This window comes from Pyxicephalus adspersus, chromosome 9 (assembly GCF_032062135.1).
Source record: "Pyxicephalus adspersus chromosome 9, UCB_Pads_2.0, whole genome shotgun sequence".
Taxonomy (NCBI): Eukaryota; Metazoa; Chordata; class Amphibia; order Anura; family Pyxicephalidae; genus Pyxicephalus; species Pyxicephalus adspersus.
This window is the reverse complement of record NC_092866.1, coordinates 11,318,763-11,331,975: the sequence shown is the minus strand read 5'-3', so window position 1 is coordinate 11,331,975 and position 13,213 is coordinate 11,318,763. Positions and strand designations below refer to the sequence as shown.

General features: G+C 42.4%; 1 protein-coding gene across 2 annotated transcripts; it reads right to left on the bottom strand.

The window, feature by feature from the left end:
* Window positions 1–2,283: 2,283 nt before the first annotated feature.
* On the bottom strand, window positions 2,284–11,828 carry ZNF821 (zinc finger protein 821). 2 transcript variants are annotated; one of them, XM_072422567.1, is made up of 7 exons: window positions 11,693–11,828; window positions 10,425–10,513; window positions 9,819–9,923; window positions 8,349–8,473; window positions 7,967–8,068; window positions 7,474–7,640; window positions 2,284–6,291 (listed from the first exon to the last, which is right to left on the bottom strand). In XM_072422567.1, the coding sequence occupies exons 2-7, from the start codon at window positions 10,462–10,464 to the stop codon at window positions 5,640–5,642; spliced, it is 1,191 nt and encodes a 396-aa protein (XP_072278668.1). In that variant the 5' UTR covers window positions 10,465–10,513; window positions 11,693–11,828; the 3' UTR covers window positions 2,284–5,639. The 2 variants fall into 2 exon arrangements, with proteins under 2 accessions (XP_072278668.1, XP_072278669.1); XM_072422568.1 differs by lacking the exon at window positions 11,693–11,828 and adding an exon at window positions 10,918–11,674.
* Window positions 11,829–13,213: the final 1,385 nt, after the last annotated feature.

Genomic DNA, 13,213 nt, shown 5'->3' with positions numbered 1-13,213 from the left:
TATTTGTATTCCAGCTGAGAAGCCTTTTTTTTCTTTCCTTTTTTTCCCTCTTGAAAAATCTCTGTACTTGGGTTATATAAGACTGTATTTTCGTGCTAAATCACATTTAATATATGTAAGCATTCTATGTACCAATATGCCTATATATAAACACATAGCTCTTTTTTTCTGGGTGTGTGTTACTTGTTCCTGACTGTATACATCAGGGTTTCTCATCCAGGGTTTGGTGGATCTTTAGGGTTCCTTTAAAAGTTGCTAGGGGTTCATTTGTGCCTTTCAGGTCAGTTTAAGTTACACCAATGCTATCTGTAAGGGTGACATTTTTCCTACTGACCACCACATTAATATACTGTGGATATAGTAATTAAAGCAGGGGACCCCTAAAACCTGAAAAGTATTTCAAAGGTTCCCCTATGTTAAAAATGTCGAAAACTGCTCTACACCCTACAGGTGATCCACACTTGGCCATTACCTGTACAGTCACTGACATGTTACTTGGGTATTCCAGTGAGAAGTTCAATTGCAAATTGGAGAACTTTAATAAATCAGGCCCAATGCCTCTGCCATACTAAAATTTCTGTTAATAATCCTGCCCTCCAGGGGGCAGTGTTGTAATCCTAACGCACTGCCTGGCCTACTGTGACAACATTCCTCCTTCATACATAAAGTTTGGCAAGTGAGCGTACTCATCCTGGGACACAAAATGTGTTGCTGGCAGGATCACCTGGTGGGGGGAAAAAGGCAGAAAAAGTAATATGCCTGCCACATCCAAAGACTAGAAAAAAAATGCACATGCGTGAGATTGTCAAATTTTTCTTTGAGATGCTCAAGCATGTGCAGGAGCACCCAAAAGCCGCACTCCCGGGATGCGTGACGTAGGTATCCCGGGAGGCTTTGCACCACTCATTCTTGATCGCCTAGACGATCCTAAATTAGGGTGCGGTGTTGCACCCTTTTTTTTTTTGTTGCACCTAGAAAGAAAAAAAAAAACAGAATTTTTACCTTACATAAAAGGGTTGTCTACCCTTTTATGTGAAGTGAAAATTTTGAGTTTAGGTACACTTTAAGCTTTGCCATGTATGTTCTACAAAGAACTGTTCTTCAAAGTGTATTCTTAAGCCTGTATTCTGTATCCTTAAGAAAAGTGGAACTAGCAGTTGTGTCCCAAGTGGCAGTGACATTGTGCCCCAAGTGGCAGTGACATTGTGCCCCAAGTGGCAGTGACATAAGTGCAGTTTTAGGACAAGCAATAGACCAAAATCTTGCTCGTCAACATCCAGCCATTCTGCTAAATTTTCAGTACATGCAAGGTCCATTGTAGTCTAAGAACAACAGTTTAGCGGAAACCAATTAACCCACTACTATAGTTTTGGGAGTAAATGGAAGTGCTTAGAGGGGAACATCAAATGTGAGACCCTTGTGCTTCAAGTACAGAAAGCTAGCATAAAGCAGAGGGGATATCACTATCCTCCTAGACTGTAAGCTCTTTGGGGCAGTGTCCTCTCCTGTTCCTGTGTCACTGTCTGTCATTTGCAACCCCTATTTCATGTACAGCACTGCATTAATATGTTGGCGCTATATAAAACTTGTTTAATAATATTCTCTTGTCATCACTCAGGGTTGTGCACTTTGTGTCCTGCATTGTTCCGTTTGCCTAATGCAACAGAAAGCGCTTCATGGTTGGAGGAGAATCCCCCCCATAAATATATCATTCATGTTTATTGGTCAAATGTGCATTGTGCACTGATGTTTTTGAAAGTCCCAGGCCAGCAGAACACAATATATCTTTGTGACCTTTTCAATGTTATTTGTAAATGTGTTTTAGTTTTTGTTTTTTTAAAGCAGAACTAAACACAAAATAAACACCAGACTTTGAATTCTGCAGATCCATTGGGAGGTTTCTTCATTTGGGTCCTGCGTCATCCCGGCCCAGTGGAAGGGCCAGGCGCTGCCATCTCCTTCGCACATCAGCTGATCTCGCACCGTGCAGAATCAGGTGCCGTGACATAGGGAAAAAAGATTGACGATCTTACTGCGCATGTGTGATATAGGCAATTTTTTCCCCAATTAAAGAAGGAGCAGCCAGAGCCTCCTGCAATACATATGTAATGCTTCTTAAGAGGCTCTGGCTGCTTTTTAAAAAAAAAATAAACAGAATTTTTACCCTATCTGAAAGGGTTGTCTAATTTTGAGTTTAGGTCTGCTTTAAGCCAAAGTATGGCCAATGCAGAAGAGCAGAGGCGTTTGTACAATTTTGTATGTGTACAACAAAAACAATGATCATTCTATATTAAAATAATTTATTGTCTCCACATAATGTCTTGTACACAGTTACACTGATTCTGCTGCAATACCTCTGTACACACATACGCACACACTGCAGACTTCAGACACGGAGGCATGGCATGGGCCATGGAAACTATGTGCCAACTCTGCTTTTTTTTTTTTGTTTTTTTTTCATACCCTGTTTAATAACACAGCACTGCACGGAAGGGCCGGAGTCTGTTGTGCTGTCAGAATGCAGTAGAGTCTTTTGCTTTTAAACCCTGTACAGATATAATAGTCTCATTGTCATCGGGATGGGCGTGCAGGACGTGCACACCAAAAAATGCAGACATGTTTTTTTGTTTTCCTCCAGCAGCTTTTTGTAATCCTGAGCAATGGATTTTCACATAGTCCACCCCAGGAGGCAGTGCAGGGCTTGTCTCTGTTCTTGTGATTCACGGTCAGAGAACTCAAGCAAGAGGTATAGATAAAACTGATGACAGTATATCACATTCTAGAAGGAATTACAGTTTTCACTGCAGGCTGCTTATCCATGTGTCTGGTCTGATTTAAAGTGAACCTGTCATGAGACCCATGGCCCCAGACAGAGAGGCTGATACAGACCCTAACCCTTTCCTCTGCGCTATTCTAAAATAAAAGCCAGGGTAGCAGCAATATCATATAGAGGAAATACTTCAACTGTATATTCTTGCCTCTCCAATAAAGTGGCCTGGTGCTACTAATGGAGTCCTGTAGACACCAGATATTTCATAATCTTATCTAGCATGTGTTGGTCCGACCATTCGATTTAGCAAAAAAAGCACTGAGCAAATTTTTGAAAGTTCTTAAAACATTGTTCAGCCCCTGTATGGGAGTGTTTGGTATTATTCACAATAGGGATTCTGGTTTCAGCTTTAGGGCCTCAGCCAAGAGGAATTGTGGCCTAAACCACATTTTCTTTATTTGTAATCTCCATAGTATTCGCACGGTCATTCAAATTACTATATCTTTCTATTGTCACATGAACGGAGGTCAGTAAATCACATGCTCACCATACTGAAGTATTTTATTTCTGCTCCAGGCCCTACATAGGCAAACCATGCATTTACTTTAAGCCTATGCCTGCAGACCTTCCTCTGGGAATATTGGTTGTCTGGTAGCGTTATATGCCATAGGTCACTCCCGGAAATCACAGTTTCCTGAAACAACAGCTAATACTGGTGTGGTATAAGTAATAGCTGCCCTGATATGTTCTCTTGAGTAGGCAAGTTTTTAATAAAAAAAAAACCCAGAATAATATAGTAAAAAATGGAATTAGAACCTGTGGCGTTCAACCTCTCTGTCATGTTAGCAAATGTGCACATTCCATGAGCTCTGGGTTCAGGTGCTCCATATAGGCACAGAAGACACTTCAACAATTCTTAAAAGCCTATGCAAAACCTTTAGAGGCTTGCAATATAATTAGGACTTTGTTCATAATATAGACAGGTTTGCTTTAAAAAGTACCTGTACTGTTGGAAAAAATAGTGTAAAGGAGGTAGAGAAAGTTGGAATTTTTTGAAAGGGTGATATACAGCAGAACCGGCTTTAGAGTGTAGGTCTTGCCAAAATAAAACATTCTGTACATCTTACAAATTGATGCACATGCTCCTATATTTCATTAATTTTGCATACTACAACATAGAGCAGAATTCCAGCTGACCTTCCAGAAATCCAATGAAACACTGCTGGGGATTTCAGTGCAACAGAGGCAAAGTTGGCAGCTCACAAAAAGTTAGGAGCTCACTGAACTTCTGGTAGATTGGCAGCTATATTTCAATACTTGCAGGGTTTTAAAGGAGTTTACATGGGAAAATGTGCAAATATTGCTGGGATGTACTGAATATTTTTTTATACTTCTTTTTACCCCAAATTTTGATGCCTATTCCTAGGTTGCCAGTCTTCCCTGATTAACTGAACAGAACAAGGGTCAGATGTTGATATATTTATGGATGCTCCAGGTCTGTGACCTCTAGAGTAAAGTTGGCAGGATAAGTATTGACAGGCCTGGAACTGCACCTTCAGGAACAAGTCAGCTCAATTAGTTGTGGATAAAATAGGTCACGTTGTGGGTAAAAGTCTTGATGTTCCTCACATTTGTGTTCTGAGGAGCTAAAGAGCTCTTATGTTGCCCAGCCTGCTACAACCTTCTTTTGCCATGGCATCTGTCAAGCACTATGAACAAGCACATGGCTTGAATAGTTCCTAAACTTCCAAAGCAGACTAAAGCTTCATTGCTGGAAGAACATTGCAAGTACAACATCTCTCCTTCACAGATTTGTTTCCAACAAGTAAAAGTACATATTCAGGACAGGCACATCTGCAACTAACATTTCAGTTCTGAGTGAATGCTAATGAACTGAGCCATTCCCTGGCTTCTCATTGCTTGCTACTGACCTCAGCTAGGTGAGGTAAATAAAGGTAAACTCCATCCAGAATTGTTTTGGCTAGAATGAGGAAGATCTAACATTTCTGCCATGTTTTAAGTCCTTGTCCCCGTGAGTGAAGTGAGTTCTTCCCACAGGATTTGTAACAAAATCTCCCCACTGGAAACAGAAGGCAAGAAAAAAATCTGACAGAGGTTCTAATTCTTCACGAATACATCAAAAAGCAAAATTTGAAAGTTATGACAGAAGTTGGACTTTCAAAAAAGTTTTCAAGAGAGGTTAGTAAGGGCAGCCTCTGCACCTCTAGAGAACAGGTTTCCTTAAAAGAGACACCAGTGTTGAACTCAGGATTCTTTTTAAGCCAGGTGGGAAGAAATTGTAGGCAGGTGGCAGCCCCTGTATTCTGTGCCAGCTCTTCAGTAACCACCTAAAAACAGCCGAGTGGTTACTGAAAAGTGCAGGGTGGTGCGCCCAACTAAAAGGGGTCAGGGAGAACACTGTACACTATGACTTTATGAAATCAGGACAACGTGGCAGAGCCTGCACCAAGTCATGCCCACTTACTGCCTCCCCATTGCAGCTGTAGGTAGACGGGGAATGAGGTCACTGGTCTTCTCTCTGACACAGTGCCCTGGTAATCACTCATCCCGGCTCATATGCTGTCCAAGGGGCCCAGAAGCCTAGTTCCATTATGGCTTAGGTGATGTAGGAAGGCAGCATTGGAGCATGGGTTGAACTCACAGCCTTTCTTTAGGAGGTCCATCAAAATATTAAGAAAGAGAAACAGAATTTGAACCCCCTCCAAATTACAACTGAAGTAAAAAAGTGCAACTGGGAGCTCAGATACTTCCATCAGGCCACAGAAAGGTACTTGTCAGCATTCACCCACACTGAAATGGCATATTTAGATGTATTTACCTTTATACCACTATATAAAGTGTCAGCAGGTCAGTGAAGAGATCCATTGCTCTGATCGTCCAATGCAATCTTCCCGAGAATCTGCTGTTCCAGGTCGTTATTACCACCAGGAAGCTGAAAAAAGTTTATTTCGGCAGCTAAAGTGGCCATAGCAGTGGGGTCCTGCCCAAACTGCGCTCGGAGCATCATGTCCATTTTCTCTAAACGTCGTTTTAACCGCTTGGCCTCTCTTTCTTTAACGAGTCTGGCCTGCCGCTTCTCCGGTGTTTCGTTGGCCCGTTTTAACCGCATGGCTTCGCGATCCCTCTGTAGACGTCTTGCCCGCTGTTCATCAGTCTCCTGCATCCTTTGTTGTCTCTTGGCTTCTCGGTCTCTCATTCTCCTAAGCTCTCGTTCCTCAGGAGTTTCGCTGTCTCGCCTGCTTTTCTTGGCAGTGCGCTCTCGCTCCAGGCGTTGCATTCTGGCCTCTACGGGCTCGTTCTGTCTGCGAGTTGACCATTTGCGCACTGCAGGGGTCTGAGCTGTCACCATCTTCCGGTAGGCCACACAACTGTTGCACACAAGTAACACACCTGCTGGGTAGATGGCATTGAAATCTGCATCCTTTTCTTCCACACTATTGGCAGTTTTGTGATTGTTCTGGTTCCAAGAATCAGGAGACAATACCTCAGGTAGCTTCTCACTAAAAAAGAAGTAGGAGAGACTTACAGCAAGGGCCTGAAAACCTAAGTGAGTTTTACAAGCATGAGGAAAATTTGAGAATGTTGTCCTTCACCTCAAAAGTTATCAGATATGCATTTCAACACAGCAAGTCTACAGAAAAGGGGAGCAAAGCAATGACAAATCAATGTGCTGCTTCTCGTTTATTGTCCAATTACCAGGCAGGATGTACAGAGGAAAGTAAATGAATCAGAACTTTAGCCCTCAATATAACATACAGTCGCCCACCTGATGGGTGCATTACCGTAATTTCAAGGGGTAAAAGCTGAGAAACGGCGCACATGGGAGAAGCTTGTAACCATCAGTAAAACATAGGTGTGAGTACCGAGATCCTTAGACTATGATTTCTGCTTGGGGTTCCTTTTAGACCTCTGGGATAAATTAGATGTATTAATGGAAACCTCGGTCATATTCATTATGGAGGCTGCCACAGATTATCTCCTTCTGAAAATACTAGTTGCTTGGTCAGTAGCATCAATGATTTATTAAGCACTCATTAGAAACAAGCTGACAGATCAGGAAACCTGACTATGCTCAGTACATGCTTCAGTTGGGTGAATTATCTGCCTACTAAAACCAGATAGCCAGGGAGTCAACATTTTCAGGAGGTCGGCAGGCTTTGCATTTTTCAGTACAGGTTTCCTTGTAAGGATAGCAATACAGTAAAGATTCTCTCATCTTTCCTATGCTACCTATACCACCCCACCAAGGATCCCAGATTTCGTAGAACATTTTGTTGTTGAGCATACAAGTCAATTTTTCGTTGGTCATAATAAAATGTATTTTAATCTTAGTGAAATGTAGTGGGATAGCAGCAGATTTCCAATATCGTGCAATTATGAATTGTGACGCCAAGAAGGTATAGTCAGTTAAATAAATGAAATAGAATTGTCGTATTCAGAATAGATGGCACTATTAATCTTCTTGGGTAGGTTGACCTGATTATTAGAAAAAAAAATCAGGTTGTAAATCCTGGCCCCAAATTTACGTACTTTAGGGCATTGCCACCTGCAGTGAAGTACTGTGCCTGTCTGACCACAATAATGAAAACAAAGGGAAGGGTAACAGGGGGTTCATTTTGTGATGGCTTATAGGAACTAAATGCCTTTTTAGTCGATTATTACTCTTAAAAGTATTCTCTCACCTGTTGAATGTAGCCAGGGTGGAAAACTGAGCCCCGCAGACAGCACAATTGGAAAGCTGATCGTCTGAATGTATAAAGAGGTGCCGTCCCAAAGAACCCGGAGAGCTGAGAGCGCGGCCACATACTGGACACAGGTAACTTTTCGCACTGACCACTGCAGCTGTGTGCTGAAAAGAACAAACAGACAAGAACATTGTACAGTCTCAATTTGTTTATTGGCTATATATATCGTGTTTAGTAACAAGCAGCATCAGCTCACAACCAATACATGCACTGTCACCCTAAAACATTATGAATTCATCTATCACCATCCATCAACCCAAAAATCAGAATGTTTATTTCTAACTTTGGATATTTGGTGCAAATATATTTTTATAGGCCAATTGTGGGTCCCAGAATTACTGGATATTGGACAGTTACAGCCTAGAATAATCAACCTGCATACACCTGTTTTAGGCTTACTAACGCTCATCAATGACAGACACTCACTAACCTGGTACACGTGACTGATAAGTTGCTCTTGACCTTCACACTCCATCTGGCACAGTGGGCACAGATAAAGAACTGAATCCAGGTGACCCAGGGAATGAGGAATCTATAATGGCAAAGAAAAGAGGAATGTTGTGTTTAATACATTATATTCATTCATTCATTACCTTAAGCAGCATTCTGGGTTTGTATTATTATAAGAACATTGATATTATCTTGGATTTCTAACCACAGTCTGTATTTGCCTAATAGTGAGCTCTGGGTTTGGAGGTCTTGAATTAAAAAAAACACAATAATGCATCAGTCATTTGGGTGTACTTCTGGTTTGTCATATTATTTTTTTCCTGACAGGTTTAAAGAAACTTCAAAAAACAGCTATAACTTACTTCACTATCAGTATGGTTTTCTTCCTTCCCTCCGCTGACTCCTGGTTCTCCTTTCTCAGCACTGTCCTCTTCTGAACCAGGGGAAGACAGGTCATCAATTGTGGTCTCTTCTTCCTCGCTGTCACCTGCAGTACACACACATAGACATAGTCAGCAATGGTACCAACTACTCCACACATAATAAATAATACAAAGGATAATGTGCACACTTGCAAATTGTATGTATTACACACCCCTTACAAGGACTACAGAAGCCATTTTATAAGTCAGTCCTAATCAGATTTCCTAATATCCCTGGATGTATGTACAGTATATTCCTAATATTACATAGCAATTCCTCCTGGTACCTTTTTGTCTACAGGCACATTGTCTATAATGCATACCCCCCCACCACTGACACCTACATAGGAACACAAAAGTCTGTAACATGAGAGCTGTACATACCTTACATTCGTTACAGCTAGAGATGTTACATTGTAAAGCTAAGCATTGGATACCTCTATCTTTTGGCATTGTCCTAGGTCACTTCTTTGCCTCCTCATTGGGCAATAAATATGCATTGTAAGAAGGCAGGACACTCTAAAGCTAAACCACAAACAGTGGAGTGACCCAGAGGGTTATCCACAGCAGGGTGTTTGAATGGAACTGATTATGGTTTGGTAGGTAAAACAACTACCATATTTGTATTTATCTATGTAGTGTGGGGGTGGCATGGTGGCTCAGTGGTTTAAATCTCAGTCAGGATACCATCTTGATGGTGTTTGCGTGGGTTTCCTCTAGGTACTTCATTTTCCTCCCACATTCCAAACATGCTGTTAGGTTAATTGGCTTCCCTCCAAATTGCCCTTGGACTGAATCAAAGACATATGACTATGGTAGGGACATTAGATTGTAAGCTCCTTTGAGGGACAGCTAATGACACGTCTATAGGCTTTTGAGCAATATGTGTATTTAGCAAATGATTACTTGGAGTTCCATCTTAATGTAACCCTGTGGTTTGCACATGTAGGACAAAACAACATAATATTATAACAGCTGCACCTACTTGCCCACCCTTTGCTTTCTTGCTGCGCTGGCCAGCTGTCAGGAACGTAAATGGGAAGCCCTTTGTTAGTGGGGAGTTGGATATTCATTAGGGTTGAGGACTTTCTCTTTGTCCCCATGTAGAGTGCCTGAGCTGTTTATCACGAGCATTAGGTAAGAAGGGGGGTAAATCCTAGAGCTCCCCCAGGTGGCAGTACAAGATCAACATTCACTATTGCTGTATGTGGGAAGAATAGGTAAATCACATTCCTTCCATACCCAGTACTTCCCAGCTGAGTAACCAAGGGAAAATACACAAAACAACTGCATTAATGTGCCTATACAGGGCACCAAACAGCACGGTGAATCCTAATAAGTCATGTAGGAATATATTATTCCCTATAATACAGCAGTTTGGTGCACAGACTATAATAGACTGAAACTTACTGCTCATCCTGTCACTTGGCTCCATCATAGATTCCTGTTTTATGATTTCAGTTTTCATCATTGCTTGACGAGCCTGCTGCTCCAGTCCGGCAAACATCTGCTCCCCTATGAGGGAAACAATGAGAACTTGTTACAATTATTTGTATAGTACAAGCACACAATAAGGAAGTTATTAATATGAACCCAGGATATTCAAAAATGTATTTGAAAGTAAAGTGCACATCTAGTGGGGCTGACAACACTGTTAGGCTTTTGGTGCATCAGATGCTGTTGTTTAGGGTCTCAGTAAACATTAAAATATAAGGATAAACATAAAAGCCAAGCAAATAGCATTTGCAAATTCACCAATGAAAAATTTAATGACTTTGGTTTTGCATTTTAGCTTTACCACCATACAGGAAAATTTCATAGGAAGGGTTTCCCATGATTTCCTTCATCAGGTTACAATGCTGTCCAACCAACAGGCCAGCAGATTGCTCCCAAATAAATGAATGTTTCGTAGGATCAAGCTGTAGGAGAAGGCTGGACTGAAGACAGAACTGAGCTGGAACCCCCATGCACTATTCACATTGTACGGTGGGTGTGTACTGGGTCGGGGACACTCACAATGTACTTTATTTGGAGTGGTTTGTTTCCTCCGGGACATTTTATGACTAATGCCTCACATCCACGCCGGCCCTCTACACACAGCAGCTCTGAAACGACAAGAAAATTTAATGTATAAACTGAAAATCATACTTTTTCTTAACGCTCAAGTAAATGACTAATTATAAAGCTTAAATACATACAAGGATTACCTGAACAATTTGTATTTCTGTCCCTCCAGAAGAGGTGGCAGATTTAAAGGGGTTAATGGATTCCTACAGCAACAACAACTGGGAATACTAAATTTGTCCCGGTGCCACTTTTTGACCACCAGCTTCTTTTTCCACCCAAATTTCGGGGGAGAACAAAGAATGTATTGTACATGCACTGTAAGCTGAGTACCCCCACTCCTTTTCCTACCTTAAAGGCACCTTATTCTTATTCCTCATTGGTGTGGGTGAGCTTTGGCTATAATTGGCAAATAGGTGCATAGGTGATTATGGCACACACTTACCTCTTTTGTCAGCACTCACAGATCCAGGCGCCTCTCACCACTGCATCCATAGAGGCCGCCATCTTCCAACAGGCCAGCCACTGATGACGCCATTCTTGCTCATGTGCAGGAGTTGCATTGTCTGTGGCGACGCTGTATAAAGACCTGGGCTATATAACGCATACGTCGTGTAGCATAAACCAAAACTAAAAGCCACCAGGAGCTGGAAAAAGGTTTTCTTGGCAAAACTGACTTTTCTTCCAAAAACCTGAAATGCCTGGTGACTTTTTGGATTTTTATGTGCCTTTAAAATTCTACCAAGCAATATTTTAGTTTTTTTGGACTTCTGCAGTAAATGCGATCAGGGGCGCAACAAAGATCGCCGGTGCAGTTGCCGCCTTAGCACTAAGATGTTCTTCCATGGGACAAATCACTCCCACAAGCCTTCAGTAAACAGGAACGTACACTTGGCGACAAAACAAAACCACTGCCATACCTGCATGGACCGGACAGCGCAAGTAATGAATGAAAATACTAATAAATGAAATAACAAAAATATAACCTCTGGCCAGGGTGCAATTGTTAAAAAAAAACCTGCTGTGCCCCCATAGTGCTCCAATGTAGGGAGGTTATTAAGCATGCATGGTGCAGGGCTGCACACATCTCACTCATCCCCTGCACCCTGCACTGCTTACCAGTCTGCTGCATTAGAATGGGAGGGGGCTCCTGTCCAGGAAGGATGCATATTACAATGGCACATCAATGCACCGACACTATGGGGCCACCCAGCACCTACCTGCATGGTGTCCCGGTCACCCCGGAGCGGCCCCCCCGGTATCCGAGTGTTTCCCGGCTCCAGGCAAACGGTGGCCGCCAGGTTCTAGAGGGAGAGAGGCCCTCTGATGACGTCACCGTCACATGACCCCTGACTGGGCGGGGCCTGTGCGGGGAGAAGGAAGGGGCAGCATTGTGTGCAGATGGCTGGCTTGGGTATTTACCTGGGCAGGGGTGCAATATCAGTGCCCCAATATCCACACAGATATATGTCATAGATAATAACATTTACTAGTTATTTATAATGCATCAGCAACTCCAAAGCCTAAATGAATGACATGACATTATATGAAGACCCTAACAGTCATTGTATTTGCTCTCTTTTGGTCTGTTAAAGAGAAACTAAACTCAAAAATGCCTAAAACAAAAAAATCCACTTACCTTCAATTCCACAGCGCAGTTGATCGATCCAGAGGTGTCTTCCATCAGGTCTTGTGTCGGCCATGGCCTCCGTCTCTTAAGCGGCACACCGGCTGGCGCCATCTTCTTCTGGGTTCTTCATCCTACATCACCTGACCCAGGCGCGAGATCAGGTGATGTAGTTTGGAAAAAAATATTGCCGATCTCACTGCGCATGCGTGAGATCGGTAAATTTTTCTCTTCTCACGAAAAGGCTCAGAAGGCGCACCCAAGAGCCTTCCAGGATGCCTGACGTAGGTATCCTGGGAGGCTTTGCGCTTCCATTCATTCTCGATCGCCTAGGCCATTGGTTGCCAACCTTTTCAGACCTGTGAACCACTAAAATCACTGGCTACCGACCGCGCATGTGCAGAGTTGAATGTCACCCAAAGGGGGAAAAACTCCCCCAGAGTGACGTCATTATGACATAACCCTGCCAACTCCTCCCATCGCAGATCTGAGCCTGCAACTGGGGAGTGGGCAGGTTGTGTCCAGGGACACAGCCCGCCCACTTCCCTGTACCTAGGTACTGTACCGGGGACGTGGTCTGCGGCTCTGGCCAGTGCGTCCCCCCAGCGGAGTCCTTTTACGAACCCTGTTGTCTACCCTTTTATGTAAAGTAAAATTTCTGAGGTTAGGTACACTTTAAATAAAGAAAATTAAAATGCCAGAAATGTAATGGGCTTACAAATTCCTGTGCTCAGCTGTTATGGTTTAGCATTGTCCTTGGGAGATAGTTGAGTATTTATTGCAAGAACACCAGGAACTCTTCTAATGCAGAAATAATAATAAAAAACCTTTTTCAAAATACATTGACATTTTAAAGTTTATAGAAAATGTTGGCAATTGGATTTGCATACATTTTAAGAATTGTGTTTGCTAAGATTGATATCCTAAGACACGTTAGGAAAGTGCAAAAAACATTACCACCAACCATTGGAAGAACCTATCATTGAGGACAGCAGAAATGGACCAATTGTCCTAAACGGAGCTACAAATGGTTCTTGTTGGCTATGTAAGAAGCTCATAACTTCTCATGTCATCAGCAAAAGTGTGCTGGGACTGAATTCATTTGGAAGTGAAG